The sequence below is a fragment of the Chlorocebus sabaeus genome, chromosome 17 (genome assembly GCF_047675955.1).
Source record: "Chlorocebus sabaeus isolate Y175 chromosome 17, mChlSab1.0.hap1, whole genome shotgun sequence".
Classification (NCBI taxonomy): domain Eukaryota; kingdom Metazoa; phylum Chordata; class Mammalia; order Primates; family Cercopithecidae; genus Chlorocebus; species Chlorocebus sabaeus.
In genome coordinates this window covers 42,340,875-42,365,046 of record NC_132920.1, presented here as the reverse complement: position 1 = coordinate 42,365,046, position 24,172 = coordinate 42,340,875, and the positions used below count along the sequence as shown (strand labels likewise).

At 50.6% G+C, this 24,172-nt stretch overlaps 1 protein-coding gene across 2 annotated transcripts in view; it reads right to left on the bottom strand.

The window, feature by feature from the left end:
* Positions 1–24,172, bottom strand: part of CIMIP3 (ciliary microtubule inner protein 3) — an 83,055-nt gene that overhangs the window by 5,723 nt on the left and 53,160 nt on the right. Inside the window, exon 1 of one of the 2 annotated variants that reach the window (XM_038006090.2) lies at positions 3,291–3,344. The exons of the other annotated variant lie outside the window; for it this stretch is intronic. Coding sequence (XP_037862018.1) covers positions 3,291–3,344 — 54 coding nt within the window. Of the gene's footprint in view, positions 1–3,290; positions 3,345–24,172 lie in introns of those variants that run through there. 2 annotated transcript variants of the gene reach the window in all.

The following is a 24,172-nucleotide window of genomic DNA, read 5'->3' as shown; positions in this document are numbered from 1 at the left end:
CAGAAACTGAGGCTCAAAGGCATCGAAGCATTTGTCTGAGTTAACACAGTTTGTAGGATAGTATGTGAGTACCTTTCCGAAGTCCCACAACTGGTTAGTGAGAGAACCAGGATTCAAACTCTCTCCTCCCTTTCTGCCCTAGCCCAGGCCCTGGCTTGGGCCCACCTGCCCTGGGTCCACACCTCAGCTGTGTTTAGGATGCTGCTGCTGCAACACACAGGACTCTGGTGGCAGCAGGGGTAGAGGACAGCCAGGGTCCCCGGAACATCCGGGAATGAAGCCCTCACAAAAACTGGGACAGAGACAGTCCAGGGGAAGTGGTGGAACAGGAGGAGGAGGAGGAAGAGGGAGTCAGGCAGCACTAGCCTTCCCCTGCCCTTTCTAGGGGCCAAGACAGCCTCCAAGTGACTCACCTCAGAGGGCTGAGGACTTCCCATTTCCTCCCCCAGGGCCTAGCACAGCCAGCTCTGGTGGAGGGTGGAGCCTGACTGCATACTTTCCGGGTTAACATCTGGTTTCTTTTAACTGGCTGTTCTTTGCTCACGTGCTCCTTGTCAGGGGTGCTGGGTATGTGCACACTGCGTATGTGACTTAGATCACTGGTTCTCAGCCAGGGGTGATTTTTCCTCCAGAGGACATTTGGCAATGTTTGGAGACATTTTGGGTTGTCACACAGTGTGGGGTGGGTGCTACTGCCTTCCAGCGGGTAGGAGCCAGGGATGCTGCTACGTATCCTACAATGCATAGCACCCGCAACAAAGAATCATCAGCGCCCAATGTCAAAAACACCAAGATTAAGAAACTCTGGTTTAGAGGTTTGAAGAAGAAGTCCCATCTCCCCTACCTGCTTCCCTCACTTCCATTCCGCAGGGAGTGATGAAGTTACAGGACAAGTACAGGGTCTCACCAACCCCTCCCCTCCCTTGGGAATCCCATGATCCTATTTTCATTTGGGTTCTAAGCTAAAGCCAAAAGAAGGAATCTGGATAGAATTATCCCTCCATGGGCCAGCATGGTGGATCATGCCTGTAATCCTAGCACTTTGGGAGGCCAAGGCAGGAGGATTGCTTGAGGCCAAGAGTTAAAGACCAACCTGGCCAACATAGTAAGACCCATCTCTATTTCAAAAAAAAAAAAGAAAAGAAAAAAGAGCCAGCGCCATGGTTCACGCCTGTAATCCCAGCACATTGGGAGACTGAGACGGGCAGATCACTTGAGCCCAGGAGTTCGAGACCAGCCTGACCAACATGGCAAAACCCTGTCTCTACTAAAAATGCAAAAAATTAACGGGGTGTGGTGGTGCATGCTTGTAATCCCAGCTCAGTGCAACCTCCGCCTCCTGTGTTCAAATGATTCCCCCACCTCAACCTCCCAGGTAGCTGGGATTACAGGCACGTGCCACCATGCCTGGCTAATTTTTTTGTATTTTTAGTAGAGACGGGGGTTTCACCATGTTGACCAGGCTGGTCTCGAACTCCTGACCTCAAGTGATCCTCCTGGATCATGGGATTCCCAAGGGAAGGGAGGGGCTGGTGAGATGCCGGGAGGCTGAGGAAGGAGAATCACTTGAACCAGGGAGGAGGAGGTTACAGGGAGCTGAGATCACACCACTGCACTCCAGCGTGGGTGACAGAGTGAGACCTTGTCTCAGAAAAAAGAAATACCCCTTCATGACCCCCATCCCCGCAGGCAGACCTCACAAAGGCCTTTTAGATGCACAGTCCACACGTATTAATATGTACATATATACTAATATGTGTTTGTCCCTTATGCCGGGGTTTAGAGAGGGGAAGTGCATGACTCAAGAGTGGGGCTTTCTGAGTAGGGCAAGAAGATCTCATCTGTGATATTACTACAGGTTTTCTAGGAAGGCCCCTGTCCTCTCAAATCCTCCAGGGCCATAGGCACATGACCTTGCCCAGTGAGAAATTCCACTTGTAGCCTCCTCACTCTAGGGGAAGGCCTTGTGCCTTATTGAAATGCAAATAGCACTTGGGTGTGAAGGCTGGTGAAGGCCCACAGGGGCATCTGGTGCTGTGGAATGTACCTTGGCTTTGGTGTTTGAAGGTCTGAGCCCTGGGCCTGACGCTGCCCTTACAGGTCAGGCGACATTGGGCAAGTTGCTGAGCCTCTTTGAGCTTCTGTGGCCTCATCTGCAAAATGGGGATAATAAGGCTAGCTACTTCACCAGGTTGTGATGGGGTGCCATGAGTGCTGGGAACCGTAAAGGCGCAGTGCAAATAGTCATGACTATCAGCCTCTCGGGCAGTTACACCGTGGTTTCACGCACACCTGGCTGAACCTATAGGAGAGCACGTTTCCCTTTGGGGGAGCACAGAGGCTTTGAAGGGAGGGTTAGGGAGGCTGGGGGTAGGCCTCAGCTTCCTCCTGTGACTGGGTAGCATGGGGGCCTGGAGCCAGCTACCTCAGTTCAAATTCCAGTTCCCTGCAGGGCCGGGTGGCTCACACCTGTGATCTCAGTGGGAGGTCAAGATGGGAAGATTGCTTGAGCTCAAAAGTTCAAGACCAGCCTGGGCAACATGGAGAGACCTCATCTCTATTTTATAAAAAAGTTAAAAAAAAAAAAAAAAAAAAAAAGGCTGAGCACAGTGGCTCACGCCTGTAATCCCAGCACTTTGGGAGGATCACTTGAGGTCAGGAGTTCGAGACCAGCCTGGTCAACATGGTGAAACCCCGTCTCTACTAAAAATACAAAAAAATTAGCCAGGCATGGTGGCACGTGCCTGTAATCCCAGCTACCTGGGAGGCTGAAGTGGGGGAATCATTTGAACACAGGAGGTGGAGGTTGCACTGAGCCGAGATTGTGCCACTGTACTCCAGCCTGGGCAACAAAGCGAGTCTCAAAAAAAAAAAAAAAAAAAAAAACAAACTCCAGCCCTCTCACTCACTAGCTGCCTGATCCTTAGGCAAATTATAATCTCTGTACCTCAATTTTCCCAGGTATAATGTGGGAACAACAAGAGCTCTACCTCATAGGGTTAATGCGAGGACTTAATGAGCTAGTCCATGTAAAGTGCCTAGACCTCTTAAGCACTCAAAGGTTAGCTACAATTATTACTTATCTCAAGTTTGCCTTGGAGATGGGGGTAACATGAACCAAACAGTCCAGGACACATTTTGCAGCAGTGAAGGGGCAGAGGAAGCAAGATGGAGGGTGTCCTGTTCCCTCTCTCTGTCTCCCCAGGGAGATAACAGAGGTCCCACAGCTGGGGAGTACAAGGCAGGCAGCAGCACCAGCACCCAGCTAAGCCTTTTGTAAGAGGACCCACCTCCCAGCCACACAAGTGAGGCTGGCTGGGGCTTTCATGCTCTTTCCTGCCCATCAGGCTTCTTGTGACCCCGGGCTGACCTTCTCCAGCCCTGTGATTTCATCCCACCTTGCACATGCTGGACCAGGGCCTTTCTTGATGGTCAGGTGGAACTTCTGGTGGTCAGGGAGGACTCTTGGCAGGATACTGAGAGTGCCAAGGTGGGGAGAACTTGTATGGGGCAGGGGGCATTGTGACACCTCTTTACAACACAATTCCTTCTGTCTTCCCAAGGAGACATGAGGCCAGGGCTGGGGACTGATGTTTCAGGACCTGGAAGGGTCTTTCAACCTTGACACTGGCCCACTATGCTATTCCCTCTTCCCACAAATGCATAGAACCGTAAAACTGTGGGCAGGAGGTGAAGGGAGAGAGATCATCCTAATTATCCAGGTGCCTCCAGAAGTCCTAATATCCCCCCATGTCCCAATATCACTGTCAGGAAGGAAATGTACCCTGGCAACTCTTCATTCTATCTATCTATCTATCTATCTATCTATCTATCTATCTATCTATCTGTCTATCTATCTATCATCTATCTATCAATCATCTATCAATCATCTATTTATCATCTGTCTATCATCTGCCTGCCTTCCAAATTACAGAGATGAGTGGATGAATGGATGGGTGGACAGAGGAGTGGGAGGGTGGATAGACAGGTAGATGGACTGGGTTGGTGGAGAGATGGCAGATGGGCCAACCCTTGTGATTTGAGCCCTGCTTATCTCCTTAGCCTCATCTCTTGCTGTCTTTCCCTCACTCTGTATGCAGTAGCTAGTTTCTTAGACATGCCCCGCTCTCTCCCCTCTGAGGCTTTCCATATGCCATTCCTTCTCGTGGACTGCTTTGAACAGGGGGTTGGGAGATAAAGGGATGGATGAACAGGTGGATAGACAGATGGCTGAATAGGAGTGACCATGTGTGAGTGGATGGATGGATGGATGGATGGATGGATGGATGGATGGATAGTAAATGGACAGATGGTGATGGCTGTGGTATAGAGGAGTACAGGCCCAGGAGTTAGAATGCCTGAGCTTGAATTCTGGCTCTACTATTTTACTAGTGTGTAACTTTGGGAAAATTAATCGACATCTCTATGCTTCTGTTTTCTCATCTGTAAAATGGGTAAAGTCCCTACCTAATAGAGTTGGGCAAAGCACTTAGGACAGTGCCTGGCACAGAGTAAGCACTGAGTAAACATCAGCTATGATTATGTGTGGGTGGGTAATTGGATTGATGGGTGGGTGGCTGAATGGGCTGTCTTGTCCCCATCTTCAGAAATCAGCCTCCCTACCTCCCTAGGGTCCTGTCTCCCCAATACCACACTTGGTAGGCAGCTTCCAGGAGTAGTGTCAGAAATCCCACATGTAGGAGTGACACGGGCTTCTCCCTGGGTTGAGGGGAAGGAGAGAGTTCCAGGGGGAGGTAGGTAGAGCTATTGGGTGCCTTCCTGCCACACCAGCTTGGGCTGGGCCCGGAATTATTTGTTTTTTTTTCCTGGCCCTGAGTCAACACTGACAAGATGGACTTTGGGGCCAAAGGCAGACTGGAAATTGGGGTGTTGATGACTTGTGTGTTGTGCCTAGATCTCACACCCTGATGGTAATGACCCCTAATTTCTAAAGAGGCTGGGAAGGACCAGGAGAGAAGGAGAAGGAGCAGCACAGTGTTAATCGGGCTTCCCCTGCCAGAGCCTCTGACCGGCAATCTCCAAGCGCTCTGGGGTGGGTGGAGTCTTGTTTGGAAGACTGGGGACATGGCGTTCTGGGCAGAGTGGCCAGCATCTCTGCATCTGGGGACAAATGGCCTGAAGGAGCTATCTGGAGGGAGCCCAGGGATCTGGGTGCGGGTTTTGGGGAGCCATGGCTTAGCACACACTGTACTTTGTTTCAGCCAAAGTGGGGTGAGGTTCTGGTCTGATAAGCGGGAAAACTGGGTGACCTGAGACAAGTCCTGTCCCCTCTGCAGGCTCAGTGTCTTATGTGTATCATGAGGACACTGGGTCCCTCCACCTTGGATACTTGATGTCCAAGGTGGGGAGAACTTCTGTGGGGCAGGAGGCATTGACATTTGGTGGTAGGCCCCTGCCAGCAATGTACCCAGCCCAGGCCATGTCACCCTCACTGTGGGGAGCTCAAGAGGAGGCAGTGGCTGGGGAGATTGCCTTTAGGAAGTCCTGGCCAGATGAGCCATATCTGCCTTATTTCACTGGTAAATTGCATAATGGTTAAGATCATGACCTCCAGACCCACTCTGCCTGGGTTTCAAATCCCAGCTCTGCCATTTCTCGGCTGTGTGACTTGCACAAATTACCTAACCTCTCTGTGCCTCAATTCCTAATCTGCAAAATGGAGATGATAATAGAATTTACCCTGAAGGCTTATGAGGACTTTGTGAGTTTAGAGCAGCGCCTACTACCTAGTAGATGCTGTGATTTATGTTATAATTTCTAAACCCTGATAACTCCTGATTCAATCCTGCCTCCTGGAGTACCTTCTTCTCTGACTTTCCTGCCAACTCCAGGGATGACCTCATTTCATGCATCATCAAAGTCCCTGGAATGTAAGGGCTGTGGCCCATACCCCACAGTGCCCAGTGGGTGTTTGGGAAGAACGAAGAGAGTCATGGAGACTCAGGGCTGACTTGGAACACAGAAGGATTCTCTAACCACCCCCACACCTTTCACATACAGCCTCCTCTCCTGCCTTCTCTGCTCTTAAGGTGCAGGTTAATGGTTGTAAGCGTCCTGCTATTGCCTTGCCCTAAATAGGCCTGGTTATCTGGACATTCTCTCCACCCCTCCTTACCTGCTGTGTAATTTGGACAAATTACTTAATCTCTCTGATCTTTACTTGTTTGTCCTTTGTTGGACCTCAAGTACACAGGGCTGAGTTATTCATACTCCTTGCTTAGCGATGCATTATCATCACTGGTCCTCCTCTCTTCTTGTGTTAATTTTTCTCCTTATCTCCATTTTCCAACCACACTTCCCACTCACCCAAGCCAAAGGCAACCATCTGAATATGCTTAATGAGTATCTTCTTGTTCATATGTGTTATTGCAAAATGTGTATTGTTGTTTTATATGCAGGTAGTTTTCATTTGCATAAGTGATATTGTGTGTTTTGGGTCTCGTTCTGTTGTTTACTTGTGGGACTCCCTGCTGTTGGTGTTGCCACATAAGCACCTCCTTCCTCACTTCCAGCTGCTGCGTCTTCCTGCACGGAGTGCACCCACCCCATTTTACCTGTCTACTCCCCTGGAGGTGGACCCCCAGCTGCCTCCAGCTCCCCATCCCCACAAACAATACTTCAATGAGGTCACATCCATGCACCCTTCCGGACCTGTGTGAAAGATTCTTTGGGGCACATTCCTAAGGGCGAGTTGATTGGTCATGGAGTCTGAGTAAGCATCATTTGAAGTCTTCTTTATCCATCCATAAAATGAACATATGGGCCTCTCCTTCGCAGGGCTGATATGGCTGTAGTGGGTTCTGTGACTGACACAGAGAAGAAGCCCAGCCAATGACACAATGACAGGTGTAGTTGCTGGTCCCTCCAGGTACCAGAGAGAGGGGAAGACAAGCTGCTTTTCAGGCAAGTTGACATCCCACATCTCTTTTTTTTTTTTTTTTTTTTTTTTTTTTGAGATGGAGTCTAGCTTTGTCGCCCAGGCTGGAGTACAGTGGCACAATCTCGGCTCATTGCAAACTCCACCTCCCGGATTTAAGTGACTCTCCTGCCTCAGTATCCCGAGTAGCTGGGATTACAGGCGAGCACCACCACGCCCAGCTAATTTTTGTATTTTTAGTAGAGACGTGGTTTCACTGTGCTGGCCAGGCTGGTCTCAAACTCCTGACCTTGTGATCCGCCTGCCTCAGCCTCCCAAAGTTCTGGGATTACACGCATGAGCCACTGCACCTGGCCTGAGCCACTGCTCCCAGCCGATGTCCCACAACTTGAATTGGAACTTTGAGCTCTGAATTTACCCAGGCCTCAAATCCCAGTTCAAAATTTGATCTCCAGAACGTGTGAGGCAGGTGTGGGACTGTGTGATTCCTTGAGGCTCTACATAGCTGAATGGTAGGACCTCCCATAGCCTGAGCACAGAGCCTGACACAGAGGAGATGCCGTGCCCAAGAAAAGCTCGCCACGCTCCCTTGAAACATTTCTCCCATTCCTGACCCCTCTTTCCTCAGAGCTGGAAGTAGCCTCCTCACACAGGAGGGAAAAGACAGCCTCATTGGCTGTTCTTCCTCTGTCCTGTCAGCCAACAAGCATTTTAAACAGATGTGAAACCACACCTGAGTATTAGATGCCACCATCCCATTGTACAGATGGAGAAACTGAGGCACAGGAAGGCTCATGGTCTCACAGCAGTTTAGTGGCAGAGGTGGCACTAGAATCCACATCTCCAGGCCCCACTTCTCTCTGCTCTAGGGCTTTTTATTTTATTTTATTTGTATTCTACAACAATGCCTCTCAAATTTTAATTTGCATAAGAACCACCGGGGAATCTTGCTAATTCTGATTCTAAGGCTTTTCAAAAAAAACAAAATGGGCCAGGCATGGTGGCTCACGCCTGTAATCCCAGCACTTTGGGAGGCCAAAGTAGGTGGATCACTTGAGGCCAGGAGTTCAAGACCAGCCTGGCCAACATGATGAAACCTTGTCTCTACTAAAAATACATAATTTAGCCAGGCGTAGTGGTGGGTGCCTGTAATCCCAGCTACTTGGGAGGCTGAGGCACAAGAATCGCTTGAACCTGGGAGGCAGAGGTTGCAGTGAGCCAAGATTGTGCCATTGCACTCCAGCCTGGGTGACAGAGTGAGACTCTATCTCAAAAACAAACAGACAAACAAACAAAAATGCATTCCATGTTAAATTATGTTATTTTTATTTGTTGAGTTTTAAGTTAAAACAAATGACAGAGCAACAGGACACATCACTAAATAGTTTTTAAAAACTTGTATGTGGCCAGGCGCAGTGGCTGAAGCCTGTAATCCCAGCATTTTGGTAGCCTGAGGTGGGTGGATCACTTGAGGCCAGGAGTTCAAGACCAACCTGGGTAACATGGTGAAACCTCATCTCTGCTAAAAAATACAAAAATTAGCTAGGTGTGGTGGCATGCACCTGTAGTCCCAGCTACTTGGGAGGCTGAGGCAGGGGGATTGTTTGAACACAGGAGGCGGAGGTTGCAGTGAGCCGAGACCACACCACTGCCCTCCAGCCTGGGTGACAGAGAGAGACTCTGTCTCAAACAAACAAACAAACAAAAAAAAAAAACCCCAAAAATCCATAAGTAATCTTGACATTCTAGCTGGACCATCTTCATAGTTCTGTTCCCTTCCAATCCCTGGCCATTCACAAATATATATTTATGGCCATAATCTACAAAGAATTTTTATTTTATTTTATTTTTGCTTTTTGTACTTAATCCATTTTTTAAAATGTAGACACAATCACTTGTGCACACACACATTGTTTCAGATTGTGGGATGTGTTTTACCACGGGATGTTCTTACCTGGCCTGCAAGGTGACCTTGTAGACACCTGCCCCACCCTGTCTCCCAGGTCTCAATGGAATTTTCCTTCTTGAGGTCCTTTGTTGAATTGACACTGCTCTTCTGCAGCCTCTCATGGTCTCTGTTGTGTTTTTGCTGTTCTCTGTTTAGCATCTCCATGCCCAAAGCAGGGTAGGGAGCTTTGTCTACCTACAAAGCAGGGGAAGGAGCACACAGGTACTGAGCACCTACCATGAGCTGGACCCTCTGCTGAGCACCTTACCCCACTCTTTCACTGAATCTCTAACAACCTTGTCTTTTACAGATGAACCAACTGAGACTCAGAGAGGTGGTAACTCTGCAAGTTCACACCCTTGAGAAGTAGCAGAGCCAGGATTCGGACCTAGTCTGCAGTCAAGGATCTTCCCCACAGTATCATAATCCCATCAAAGAGCCCATGGATGAAAAGGAAAATGAGTTCCTTCCCAGCACTCCCTGAACAAACAGGGCAGACCTCAGATCCCTACACCACAGGCACCAGCTACTCGAGAATCTCCAAGCCCCATCTTGGGATGTGTAGGAGTCCAGCCATCCAGAGCCCCTCAACCTGAACCCCTCTTCTTGAATGCACCCAGCCCAGAGGAAAGCAGAAGTCACCGGGATTGAAGCCCACCCTCCCCTGAAGGCCTGAAGAAACAGCCGCAGGAGCTGATCTGTGATAAGGTGTCTCCTGCCCAGAAACAAAAGGCCCGGCAGGATGATCTGCATCCCCTCATTATCTGGGATTTGAAAATTCTGATTGAGCCTCTGAAGAGCTAGCCACAGAGACCCAGCATGGGGACTAAGGTGACTCTCGGGATGTTTTGGCCTGTCCTTCTCCTACTCAAGAATCCACTCTCCCAGCCTGGACCCCTTGGCATTGTGGGAGGAAAGACCACAGACTTGGCCAGGCACAGTGGTTCACGTCTGTAATCCCAACACTTTGGGAGGCTGAGGCGGGCAGATCACCTGAGGTTGGGAGTGTGAGACCAGCCTGACCAACATGGAGAAACCCCGTCTCTACTAAAAATACAAAATTAGCTGGGCATGGTGGCATATGCCTGTAGTTCCAGCTACTTTGGAGGCTGAGGCAGGAGAATCGCTTGAACCCAGGAGGCAGAAGTTGTGGTGAGCCCAGATCAAGCCATTGCACTCCAGTCTGGGGGCAACGAGAGTGAAACTCTGTCTCAAAAAAAAAAAAAAAAAAAAAAAAAACCAAAACAACAAGACTTGACACAGACCTGTTTGGGTCTCTGGGGAGACTGCAACTACGGGCCCCCAGTCCCACCCTGCATTCCAGAGCTGCCCAGTGAAGTTGGCTCTCAGGAAGTTACTGAGTAATCGCTGAGCAGAAATGTAATGATAGCATTGGGCTTTTGTCTGTTTCGAGGGGAGCCTGTGATTTAGCTGCTTCTGTTCCTGGGGGACAGGTGTGAGGTGTGGTTATTAGATGACGGAGTGGAGGCTGAGTATCAACAGTATAGAGTGCTGAGCTGGACAGAGGATGAGGCCCTGCCCCTGCCCCAGGGAGCTCAGCGTCAAAAGCTGCCAGGCTGATGGGATGAAACTGGCAGGTTTGGTGGAACTGCGCACTGCTGAACCTAGACCTTCTAGAGACTCCTCCTCCCACCCCTATGGACAAGCCCAAGAGGGGACAGTGTTATTGCTCTCATGCTACAAATAAAGAAGCTGACTCAGAAGCTCTCCCCCTATATGCCAAGCCTTTTCTTTCTTTCTTTTTTTTTTTTTTTTTTTTTGAGACAGAGTTTCCTCTTGTTGCCCAGGCTGGAGTGCAATGGCACGATCTTGACTCACCACAACCTCTGCCTCCTGAGTTCAAGCTAGTCTCCTACCTCAGCCTCCTGAGTAGTTGTGACTACAGGCACCCACCACCACATCTGGCTAATTTTGTACTTTTAGTAGAGACGGGGTTTCTCCATGTTGGTCAGGTTGGTCTCAAACTCCTGACCTTAGGTGATCCGCCTGCCTCAGCCTTCCAAAGTGCTGTGATTACAGGCGTGAGCCACCGCATCCAGCCTTTTTTTTTCTTTCTTTCTTTTTTTTTTTTTTTTGAGATGGAGTCTCACTCTGTCACCCAGGCTGGAGTGCAGTGGCGTGATCCTAGCTCACTGCAACCTTATTGTCCTGGGTTCAATCGATTCTCCTGCCTCAGCCTCCAGAGTAGCTGGGATTACAAGCATGCGCTATCACACCCGGCTAATTTTTGTATTTTTAGTAGAGATGTGGTTTCACCATGTTGGCCAGACTGGTCTCAAACTCCTGACCTCAGGTGATCCACCCGCCTTGGCCTCCCAAAGTGTTGGGATTATAGGCCTGAGCCACCGCTCTCAGCCTCTTTTTTTTTTTTTTTTTTTTGAGACAGAGTCTCACTCGGTCACCGAGGCTGGAGTGCAGTGGTGTGATCTCAGCTCACTGCAACTTCTGCCTCCTGGGTTCCTGTGATTACTATGCCTCAGCCTCCCGAGTAGCTGGGATTACAAGCATGTTCCACTATGCCCAGCTAGTTTTTGTATTTTTAGTAGAGATAGAATTTCGTCATGTTGGCCAGGCTGGTCTCAAACTCTTTTTTTTTTTTTTTTTTTTTTTTTTTTTTTTTTGAGACAGAGTCTCGCTTTGTCGCCCAGGCTGGAGTGCAGTGGCGCAATCTCGGCTCACTGCAAGCTCCGCCTCCCGGGTTCACGCCATTCTCCTGCCTCAGCCTCCCGAGCAGCTGGGACTACAGGCGCCCGCCACTGCGCCCGGCTAATTTTTTTTTCTATTTTTAGTAGAGACGGGGTTTCACCATGGTCTCGATCTCCTGACCTTGTGATCCGCCCGCCTCGGCCTCCCAAAGTGCTGGGATTACAGGCGTGAGCCACCGCGTCCGGCCTGGTCTCAAACTCTTGACCTCAGGTAATCCACCCACCTTGGCCTCCCAAAGTGCTGGGATTCCAGGCATGAGCCACCGCGCCCAGCCACCCTTCCTTTCTTCGTAGGAAATGTCCCACAAACTAACAACTCTGCTCTGTTTTCACCATCAGCACACATGTCCTGGCCCCCGTCCCCTCCTGCTTATATCAATTAACCAACTAGCTAACCAGTTAACCCATCAATTAGCCCCTCAGCCTGTGCGCTCTCCTTCCCATACATCATCCATCCAGTTGTTAGATGAACATTCTTAAAACATAGCTGTTACTACTAAGCCTTGCCTGCTCAGAATCCCATACAGCATTCTGATAGCCCCTGACTTTAGGGCAGAGCTTCTCCAATGTTATCATGCACCTGAATCCTATGGGGACCTTGTTCAAACACAGATTTTCTGCTGGGTAGTTCATCTGCTCACTGAATCTCAAAATGACCTCAATAGCCCATTTTGCAGATGAACAAACTGAGGCTCAGAGAGGTTGCCCAAGGTCTGGGATGAGGCCCTAGATTCTGCATTTCTTTTTGTTTGTTTGTTTTTGAGACAGAGTCTCGCTCTGTCCCTAAGGCTGGAGTGCAGTGGTGCAATCTCTGCTCACTGCAATCTTCACCTCCCCGGCTCAAGCTATTCTCCTGCCTCAGCCTCCTGAGTAGCTGGGATTACAGGCGCCCACCATCATGCCCGGCTCATTTGTGTATTTTTAGTGGAGACGGGGTTTCATAACGTTGACCAGGCTGGTCTCGGTCTCCTAATCTCAAATGATCCACCCGCCTTGGCCTCCCAAAGTACTGGGATTACAGGCGTGAGCCACAGCACCCTGCCAGGATTCTGTATTTCTAGTAAGATCCTAGGAGGTACCGATGTTGTTGGTTCATGGACCACATTGAGTTGCTAGGATCAAACCAAACTCTCCTGCCTAGTTACTTTTCCTTTAATTTTTAAATAGGAAACACATTTACCTGGTGTAAAACACTTTTTTTTTTTTTTTGAGATGGAGTCTTGCTCTGTCGCCCAGGCTGGAGTGCAGTGGCCGGATCTCAGCTCACTGCAAGCTCCGCCTCCCGGGTTTACGCCATTCTCCTGCCTCAGCCTCCCAAGTAGCTGGGACTACAGGCGCCCGTCACCACACTCAGCTATTTTTTTGTATTTTCAGTAGAGCCAGGGTTTTACTATGTTGGCCAGGCTGGTCTGGAACTCCTAACCCCAGGTGATCCACCCTCCTCAGCATCCTAAAGTGCTGGGATTACAGGCGTGACCCACCACGCCCAGCCACTACTTTTATTAGTTTTTTAATGTAACTTTCTGAGGTTTCTCTGTGCCAAAAGAAACAAATAAGATCATGTTTACTCTGCCCTACCTCCTGCCCTTGACAAAAGGTAGCACACTATACCGTTTGGCGTGTTGGCTCACACCTGTAATCTCAGCACTTTGGGAGGTTGAGGCGGGCAGATCACTTAGAATTTGGCTAAGTTTATCAGTTTATCTTAGAGATAACTGGACACAGCTAGCAGTTAGCTGACTCACTTGTATTTAGGGTTGCATTATGATAATTTTTTTTTTTGGAGACGGAGTCTCGTTCTTTCGCCCAGGCTGGAGTGCAGTGGTGTGATCTCAGCTCAGTGTGCAACCTGCACTTCCCAGGTTTAAGTAATCCTTCTACCTCAGCCTCCCCAGTAGCTAGGACTACAGGCGCACGCTGCCACGCCGGCTAATTTTTTGTATTTTAGTAGACACAGGGTTTCACCGTGTTGCCCAGGCTGGTCTCGAACCCTTGAGCTTAGGCAGTCCACCTGCCTCAGCCTGTCAAAGTGCTAGGATTACAGGCGTGAGTCAGCACACCTGGCCAGGGTTGCATTTTTATTCCATTGTGTGGATAGGATGTGGCATTGTTTGTTTGTTTATTTATTTTTGAGACAGGGTTTCATTCTCACCCATGCTGGAGGGCAGTGGCATGATCTAGGCTCACTGCAACCTCTGCCTCCTGGGCTTAAGTGATTCTCCCACCTTAACCTCCCAAGTAGCTGGGACCACAGGCATGTGCTACCACGCCCGTCTAATTTTTTTTTATTTTTGGTAGAGATGGGATTTTGCCATGTTGGCCAGGCTGGTCTCGAACTCCTGGCCTAAAGTGATTAGCCCATCTCGGCCTCCCGAAGTGCTGGGATTACAGGCATGCACCATGGCACCCAGCTGGCTATAGTTTATTTCAATTTAACCATTCACCTCTTGGTGGACATTTGGTTGATTCCCATTTTTCCAGTTGGCCTTTTTTTTTTTCTTTTGGACGGAGTCTCACTCTGTTGCCAGGCTGGAGTGCAGTGGTGTGATCTCAGCTCACTGCAACCTCCACTTCCCAGGTTCAAGCAATCCTCCTGCCTCAGCCTCCCAAGTAGCTGGGACTATGGGCACATACCACCATGCCCAGCTTTTTGTAATTTTAGTAGAGACAGGGTTTCACCATGTTGGCCAGGATGGTCTTGATCTCTTGGCCTCATGATCCATCCGCCTCAACCTCCCACAGTGCTGGGATTACAGGTGTGAGCCACCGTGCCCGGCCTCAGCTGGCTTTTTCTTTTTCCTTTTTTTTTTCTGAGACAAAGTCTCGCTCTTGTCTCCCAGCCTAGAATGCAATGGCGCCATCTCAGCTCACTGCAACCTCCACCTCCTGCTTTCAAGCGATTCTCCTGCCTCAGCATCCTGAGTAGCTGGGATTACAGGTGCCTGCCACCACGCCCGGCTAATTTTTGTGTTCTTAGTAGAGACAGGGTTTCACCATGTTGGCCAGGCTTGTCTCGAACTCCTGACCTTAGGTAATCTGCCTGCCTCGAACTCCCAAAGTGCTGGGATTACAGGCATAAACCACTGCGCCTGACCCTTTTTTTTTTTTTTTTTTTTTTGAGACAAAGTCTCGCACTGTCATCCAGGCTGGAGTGTAGTGGCGCGATCTCGGGTCACTGCAACCCCCGCCTCCCAGGTTCAGGCAATTCTCCTGCTTCAGCCTCCCAAGTAGCTGGGATTACAGGTGCCCACCACCACGCATGGCTAATTTTTTTGTATTTTTAGTAGAGATGGGGTTTCACTATGTTGGCCAGGCTGGTCTCGAACTCCTGACCTCGTGATCTGCCCACCTTGGCCTCCCAAAGTGCTGGGATTACAAGCGTGAGCCACCGCACCTGGCCACCCAGATGGCCTTTTTAAGCCTTCCACACCTTGGCCATGACCTCCCGGGTAATTCCCAGCTCCCCCATCCTCAGCCCCTGAAGAGGCCTCCTGCCTACCCTCCCCAGATCCTGCAGCCCCCAAATTGCTCTGCACCTTCCCCCTCTCATTTCCTTCCTCCTCAGTTACCTCTCCAATGCCCAGCTCTCCACAGGTGGCTGCCTGTCTCCACAGACTACAGCAACCTGGACTCAAGAACAATGTCTTTAATTTTTCTGGCTCTTTCACAGCCCAGCTTGGGGCACACAGTGGCTCTCAAGAATATTAGTTATAGACAGGGTGCAGTGGCTCATGCCTGTAATCCCAGCACTTTGGGATGCCAAGGCCAGTGGATCACCTGAGGTCAGAAGTTCAAGACCAGAATGACCAACATGGTGAAACTCCGTCTCTACTAAAAATACAAACATTAGCCGGGCATGGTGGTGGGCACCTGTAATCCCAGCTACCTGGGAGACTGAGACAGAAGAATTACTTGAACCTGGGAAGTGGAGGTTGCAGTGAGCCGAGATTGCGCCACTGTACTCCAGCCTGGGTGACAGAGCAAGACTCCATTTAATAATAATAATAATAATAATAATAATAATAATAGTTATATAGTAGAAGTTGCAAACAAATGGAACCACTTGGCTGGCAAGGTGGCTCACGCCTATAATTCCAGCATTTTGGGAGGCCAAGGTGGGTAGATTGCTTGAGGTCAGGAGTTCGAGACCAGCCTGGCCAACATGGCAAAACCCCATCTCTACTAAAAATATGAAAATTAGCTGGGCATTGTGGCAGGTACCTGTAGTCCCAGCTACTTGGGAGGCTGAGGCAGGAGAATCGCTTGAGCCTGGGAGGCGGAGGTGGCAGTGAGCTAATATTGCATCACAGTACTCCAGCTGGGTGACAGAGCAAGACTCCGTCTTGGGAAAAAAAAAAAAAAAAAAAAAAAAAGGAACAAAGAACTAAAGTGACATTGAGGGGATAAATGGGAAATTCTTTCTTTCTTTTTTTTTTTTTGAGACAGAGTTTCACTCTCGTTGCCCAGGCTGGAGTGCAATGGCGTGATCTTGGCTCACTGCAACTTCTGCCTCCCAGGTTCAAGCGATTCTCCTGCCTCAGCCTCCCTAGTAGCTGGGATTATAGGCACATGCCACCACGCATAGCTAATTTTTTATATTTTTGGTAGAGATGGAGTTTCACCATGTTGGTTAGGCCAGGCTCAAACTCCTGACCTCAGGTGATCCACCTGCCTTGGCCTCCCAACATGCTAGGATTACAGGCGTGAGCCACCGTGCCTGGCAATGTTAGATTTCCTGAGTGTGACAGTTGTATTGTGGCCATTAGGAGAATGTTCCTACTCTTAGACAATCGATGCTGAAGTACTGGGGGAGGCTAAGAAATGGGCCACAGTATCTACAACTTCCAAGCTTCAGCAAAATGGAAAGGAAAAGAATCCGAGAGAGAGAGAGAGAGAGAGAGAGAAAGAGAGAGAGACAGAGAAAGAGAGAACAATTGGTGAATCCAGGGAGAAGGGTATACAGGTGGTCATTGTACAATTCTTTTAAGTTCTCTGAAGGTTTGAAATGTTTCAGAATGAAAAGTTAAGGAAAAACGCCTTTCGTGTAAGATCTGGGGGAAATTGAGGGGAAATGTGGCAGTGGGCCCAGTCCCCAGGAAGCTCAGCAGAAATAGCAACTTGCACCAGCCTGTGGCCCCTCCTGCCCGGAAAACATCAAACTCCACCCACTTGGCCTGCACCTCTGCTCTCAGCATCTTCAGGCAGGCTCTCCCCATCCTCATCAGAGGAAACTTCCCCCACGGATAGCCCCCCCTGGCTTGGTTAGGATGGTACCTCAAGTGCCTTAAAGTACCACTGCTTGTCTCCCTGGAGAGTGAACCCAACCCTAAGTGGGCTCTACCCACTTCAGGTTTTTTTTTTTTTTTTTTTTTTTTTTTTTTTTTTTTTTTTTTTTTTTTTTGAGACGGAGTCTCGCTCTGTCGCCCAGGCTGGAGTGCAGTGGCCGGATCTCAGCTCACTGCAAGCTCCGCCTCCCAGGTTCACGCCATTCTCCTGCCTCAGCCTCCCGAGTAGCTGGGACTACAGGCGCCCGCCACCTCGCCCGGCTAGTTTTTTGTATTTTTAGTAGAGACGGCGTTTCACCATGTTAGCCAGGATGGTCTCGATCTCCTGATCTCGTGATCCGCCCGTCTCGGCCTCCCAAAGTGCTGGGATTACAGGCTTGAGCCACCGCGCCCGGCCCTCAGGTTTTTAAAAATTATATTCACTTAACTTCACAGAAAAAAAAGAATGTGGACCAGGCGCGGTGGCTCATGCCTGTAATCTCAGCACTTTGGGAGGCTGAAGCCGGCGGATCACGAGGTCAGGAGTTCCAGACCCGCCTGGCCAATATGGTGAAAACCTGTCTCTACTAAAAATACAAAAATTAGCCGGGCGTGGTTGTGCATGCCTGTAATCCCAGCTACTCGGGAGGCTGAGGCAGGAGAATCGCTTGAATCCGGGACCGAGAGGTTGCGGTGAGCTGAGATCGCGCCACTGCACTCCAGCCTGGGCAATGCAGTAAGACTCCGTCGAAAGGAAAAAAAAAGAAAAGAAAAAGAAAAAGAATGTGACGTACAAGCACAGAATGCCAAGATTTCGTCATTCCACATCCCTGTCAATGAGGATGTTTTTCCACCCTCGTCATCAGATTGGTATATTAGTTTGTCATTTTCTTGCTTTTCCCAGCTTACTTTTCTCTTATGGGCACTTCCTGATGTTCCCCGAAGTCTCACGTCCCCACATTTTTGAGGGGCTATAGGATGCCGTGGCGTGCTCGCTTTGGCCATCCATGTCCCTCGTGTTGGACACTAGAGCTGTCCACATGTACCCATACTGACCTGGTCACGAATCGCCTTGAGAGGCTGGGAACTCACCCGCCTCCTTCCCCGGACTAGGGGGAAGTGGGGTGAAGGAGGCGTGCCGGGAGGGAACCTGAGGGAGGGGTGGCCCGTCTCCCAGGCTGGGCGTGGGCCGGGCGAGGTCCCCAGCCCACCCGGCCGGGCCAACAATGGCCTGTTGTAGAAGGAGGCGGGAAGGAATGCGGCCTGGGGAGTTGGGCGGCGGCGGGGCGGGGCCTGGTTGAGCGGCTGCCCCTTACCTGGCCAGGTAGCTCGCAGTTCCCGGCAAGCGGCGGCGCCCGCAGCACCTGTCGCCCGGTGCGCGGGCGGGGAGGACGGCGGGGGACATGGCCTGGTAGAGTCCCCTGGGGAGACCGTGCGGAGTTCAGTCCGGGGCAGGGCAGGGCAAGGGAGGGAAGGTCCTTCCCTGGCGCCCGCGCGGGCTGCGGCAGCATGAAAAAGAACCAGACCGTGCAGGGCACCTTCAGCAAACTCTTCGGGAAGAAGCACACCACCAGCCCCAGCACCTCCCTCTACGCCACCAACCCGCCCTGGATCTTCACCCAGGAGGCCCCGGAGGAGGGGACCAGGGGCTTCGGTGAGTGCTCCGGGGACGAAGGGCGCTAAGGCAGGGCCGGCGGCGCTGTCTCCTGGAGGCGCGGAGGGGAGGGACACGTTGGAACCTGCGGACTGGCCAAGAGCAGCCGCCGGGCAGGGGAGGAGGCGTCGCACCGGGGTGTCTGGGAAGGGACGTGCGGTGAGAGAGGTGCGGGGAAAGAGGAGACCCCCCTACCACGGGTAGGTGGGAGAACTTTGCCGCCCCCACCTCTGACCCCAGGCCCTCCTTGGAGGTGTTTAATTCCCCACTTGGCGAATCCGATGCTTGTGTTACTGTTAGCGGGACGGCTTCCGGAGGTTTGCGGTATCTCCCCCGACCCTCACCGCTACAACACCCCCATTCTGGCTGAAGCAAAAGTTTTCCTGGAGAACTGCGGGCTAAGGAGCGTTCTCCTCCCTCACCCTTTGCACTCCCTGTTTCCCCAGCCCACGTGGCAGAGAGGGGGCTGCTCTCTGGGTGCTCACAAACTTGGCTCTGGCTAGGTGAGGCCCAGGAAAAAACAACAGGCGCAGCTGCTGCCAGGTTACCAGCCTGTTTGTGACACCAAGTCACTTATTGGGGCCACAGGCTCCTGCCAGGCCAACCTGGGACCTGGGCTGTCTCTGGGCTAACACCGAGGAGCCAGAAATGGGACAGTGGAGGCCAAGGAACCGTCTCCTTGACTGCCAGCTGCCGCTGACCCCGGAATCAGACTGGTGTGTCTCTGCAGGCCTCTAAAAACACCGCCCTGGCTTATCCCCAGGCTCTGGCTGTGGGTCATCTTATCATTGCCTCATTTTGCAATTTGTATTCTCTATAACTAGGGGAAACCAGCGGCTAGAGACAGAGATCCATTTCTTGTGTATGACATGTGACTCTGGAACCCCCAGGTTGGGGGGGGGGTGGCTTCTAGGCCCAAGGAAGGACACCCATCACTGCTTAAGCTTGCCTGCCTTCATTCTCACCATATTATCTTCACTGATCTTTATAGCCACTGTGCTGGGACCCACAGTGGATGTCATAGCCTTGGTGCCTGCTGCTGGACTCAGTTCAGCACCCAGGTTGCCACAGCCAGGACACAAGGCACCGTGGATACAGCCAGGACACAAGGCACCGTGGATAGGAGCAGGAAGGGCAAAGTGTCGCCTCTTCCTGGCACAGGGATCTCAGATCCGGGGTGAACAGAACTAACCATATGCCATTTAGTCCTTTCTGAGCCTTTGCTATAAACGATTATTAAGCATAAAAGCAGAGAAGAGAGATGACCTCTGAGTGGAACTAGCATTCGAGCTGAGAGGAAAGGGCATTCCTGGCAAAACAAATAGTAGAAGCAAAGACCAGGAGGAGCAGGGCAAGTGGAGGCATGGTGTAGGCACTCCCAGACACAGGTGTGCGGGGAAGTGCCTGTGAGCCAGAACACTTCTTTCCCTCTCAACGGAGGCACCATGGAAAGAGCATTTATCATTCCCTTCTTAGGTGAAAGGTGCCATTCTAAAATCTTTGTGTTACAGATTCATTGAAATCTCATCTGGAGTCTGGCACTATTATTATCATTCCTGTTTGACAGATGAGGAGACTGAGGCACAGGGAGGTTAAATAATATGCCCAAGATCACACAGCTTTCAATGCTGGAGGCAGCATTTTTCTAAGTCCACAATTTAATGATTTTTAGTAGACTGTTTACACAGAGTTGTGCAACTATCACCACCATCTGGTTTTAGAACATTTCCATGACCTCCAAAATCTCCCTTATGAGGCAGAACCGATATTTGAACCCAGGCAGTCAGGCTCCAGAGATCACACTCTTAGCGGGTTTGCTGAATTAACTCTGCAGAGGAAGGCGATCCAATGGTGAATTTTACTTGAGGGGCATCTATCTGGAAAATACCACACACACACACCCTTCCTCCCTCAAGGGGAGACCTCAGCCATGCCTCTCAGCCACTTCTGCATTTTGCCTAGGCTGTGCAGGCTGCTAGTGGGCATCAGCACGTCTGGTGAGGGAAGAGGGCCTGGTCCCCTGTCATCTCCAGCCAGCTGCTGCCCTCATCAGACTGGGCAGAGCTGGAGCCCAAAGGACAGCTCCTCCCGTTCCTCAAGGCAGGGCTGGGCCTCCAGCTGACTCAGCTTGGTCTTGCCTGCACAGGGAGTGGTGGAAAACATCATGCGTCCAGCAGAACAGCGCCCCAGTGTTTCCGGGGTGTTCCCTGGGGTGCCACTGGGCGTGGCAGAAGTCCTCCTCCCTGCTGTGCTTGGAGTTAGGGAGAGGAGGGACCAGTGTTGGGGATTCTGTGATGGGATGCAGGTGCAGCCCTGACTTGGCATCCTGTCTCTGTCAATACGTGGGGCTGAGCACTCTCTGGGCCTCAGTTTTTTCTTCTGTTAAAGGGGATAGTGTCCAGGCTGCCTGCAGGGTAACTGCCTGAAGCGGTATTTATGGCAGTGCTTTGAAAAGCATTAAAACGAAAAACTCTAAAGCAGAGTGTCCCATCTTTTGGCTTCCCTGGGTCACATTGGAAGAAGAATTGTCTTGGGCCACACAAAATACACTGACACTAATGATAGCTGATGAGCTAAAAAACAAAACAAAAAAATGCAGAAAAAAAAACGCCTCATAATATTTTAAGAAAGTTCACAAATTTGTGTTGGGCCACCAGTTGGACAAGCTTGCTCTAAAGCAAGGACTGGCACACTACAGTCCTGGCTCCATTCTGGCCCATGGCCTGCTTTGGGGAATAAAGTTTTGTTAGAACATAGCCAACTATGCCCCTCATTTACATATGGTCTATGGCTAGAGTTGAGTAGCTACAAAAGAGACCTTATGGCCTGCAAAGGCTAAAATATTTACTATTTGGCCCTGCACAGAAAAAGTTTACTGGCCCCTGCTCCAAGGTATGATTTATTACTGTGAGATCATTCCCAGCATGGAGCACTTCCTGCCCCTGCCTGCTTCAGCTCCTCTTCCTAACACTGTAGACTAGAGGAAACTGAGCCAGGACAAGGCTATTTCAAATGTCTCACAGAGAGTGGGATTAGAGTTCCATAGGGCCCCTGAGTCTGTGACATTCCCCTTGAGCCTGGGGTGAGATGCTGGCGATATCCAGCCCTTGGAGAACAGGTGGTGGAATGGAAGGGAGAAAAATCAATGTAGGGATGTGTAAGGGAATGAAGCGGTAATCAACCATTTGCTCTGTGATTGCAGCCATGTAAAAATCTGTTTGCACAAGGGTAGGCTGGGTACAGAGGGTAAATGCAAACAGTCATGTGAGGGTGGTGACGAGCAAATTTTTCTTTACAGAATTTCTCTAATATGTATTCCAGCAATTAGGACGCCTTCACTGAATACATTTGCAATCCCCTCTCCCAGCCCAAGCAAGGCCACACGATTGTGTGTGTGTGTGTTTTTTAAATGCATGAGAAAGCAGAGATGTGGATCTTTGCAAATCCCAAGATAAGAGACTGGGCTGCTACTGGAGACAAAGCTGCCAGTCACTCAGGACTCCTCCCTTGTGTCTTGGATTAACTGAGCCAAGATTCTTTATCTACCACCACTGCACCCGCCACCAGCAATGGGACACCCTTGTTTGCGAGAGGACTCTCTTTCCTGCCCTGTTCCTCTAAATGGGACGGCTCACAGCTACCGCAGACATTTATTTGAAATGCAGATTCTGGGCTGGGCGCAGCGTCTCACACCTGTAATCCCAGCACTTTGGGAGGCTGAGGCAGGTGGATCACGTGAGCTCAGGAGTTTGAGACCAGCCTGGGCAACATGGCAAGGCCCTGTCATCTCTATTAAAAATACAAAAATTAGCCAGGCTTGGTGGCATGTGCCTGTAGCTGCAGCTACTCAGGAGGCTGAGGCGGGAGGACTGCTCGAGTTCAGGAGGCAGAGGTTGCAGTAAGCCAAGATCACGCCACTGCACTCCAGCCTTGGTGGCAGAGCGAGACCCTGTTTCAAAACAAAAAACAAAAACAAAAACAACCCCAGCACTTTGGGAGGCCAAGGCAGGAGGATTACTTGAGCCTGGGAGATAGAGGCTGCAGTGAGCTATGATGGCGTCACTGCACTGCAGCCTGGGTGACAGAGCGAGATCCTGTCCTCCCCACTTCAAAAATAAATAATTAATTTCAGATTCCTAGGGTCCCACCTCAGGCACAGGAAGTCAGAATCTCTGGGCTAGGGTCTGGGCTCTGGGGGTTTTTTGAGACGGAGTCTCACTCTATTGCCAGGCTGGAGCGCAGTGGCACAATCTCGGCTCACTGCAGCCTTCTGCCTCCCGGGTTCAAGCGATTCTCCTGCCTCAGCCTCCCCGGCCCACGCCACCACACATGGCTATTTTTGTATTTTTAGTAGAGACGAGGTTTTACCATGTTGGCCAGGCTGGTCTCTTGACCTCTTGATCCGCCCACCGGGGCCCCCCAAAGTGCTAGGATTTACAGGCGTGAGCCACCGCGCCCAGCCTTTAGGCTCTGGGTTTTTAGCCAGCTTCAGGGGAATTGTTTTGTGCAGGAAGATATGAGAATCCTGGTATTTCCTTCCCCACATGAAGCAAGGCTATTCTCTTTCCCTTTAGGACTCCCTGCAGGCCACATGGTAGGTTCTACATAAATATGGAAAGAATGTGGCCAGCTCCTTATCAGGAGGACCCTAGTGCCCTCTGGTGTGGCTGCAGTTTCTGGTGTTCCTGTTCCCTGGGTCTCCTGGCCCTGTGCTTCAGGTCCTGCTAAAGGGTGGGAAACTCCCACCTCTTACCCCTGGAGCCAGGAGCTGAGCACTTATTTCCCCCCAGGGCCAGGCTGGCACCAGCCTACCAACTTTTGTTTACTCCTGTCCCCTGGAGGTGTGCAGTGGCTTGCCAGCAGTCCAGTGCACACATATACACCCTCAGCTGCCCCATTATATAAGCTTCTCTTGTCATTCTAGTTCAACTTCAGAAAGCCAGGCCTGCCTTTGACCCCTACAGACCAGCTACAAGGTGCCCCTTCTCTCCTAGCCAATAGAGTAATGACAGTAATGCAATTATTATCACCAAACTCTGGAGTAAAAGCTTTGTATGTCTTCTCAGTTGAGGAAACAGACTCAGAAGGAAGGCTTAGATAGGTGAAATGACTCAGTCATTCCAGTCCAGTGTAGCTCAAACATCAAAGTGCATCCAGTCATCTGGAATCTTGTTAAGATTAGATTTGTTTCGGTAGTTTCGGGATGAAGGGAGAGTCAGCATTTCTCACAAGTTCTGGGGTCTGCACACTGAGTGGCAAGTCCTAGCTTGGAAGAAGAGGGCCCTGTTCACTCTGCTCCTCCCTCTTAGTCCCCACATGCAGGGTTGTGGGGGGCGGCGTCCAAGACTCCTTTTCTGTTCCCTCCTCCTCTACTCTGTGGCTCCCTGCCCCTCCTCCCCTCCACCCCAGCCCAACCTTCAGCGTCCGCTCTGCCTTGGACAAAGGCCTCTCTCTGGTCCTCAGGTCAGGCCTGCTGGGACTTGCTGGGAAAGACTGGCCTTTTTAGGCTCCTGTCATGTGGACTTGCTAATTAGCAAGAAAAGGCCTCATTAACGCCATTTGTGAGTTACATTCACATAGGGCCGCCCCCGCTGCTTCCCTGAAAGGCAGGGGCTCCCCTAGTGGCCGATAATTGGATGCCACACTTCATACTTCACTGTCCAGCACCCCCATTCTATATCT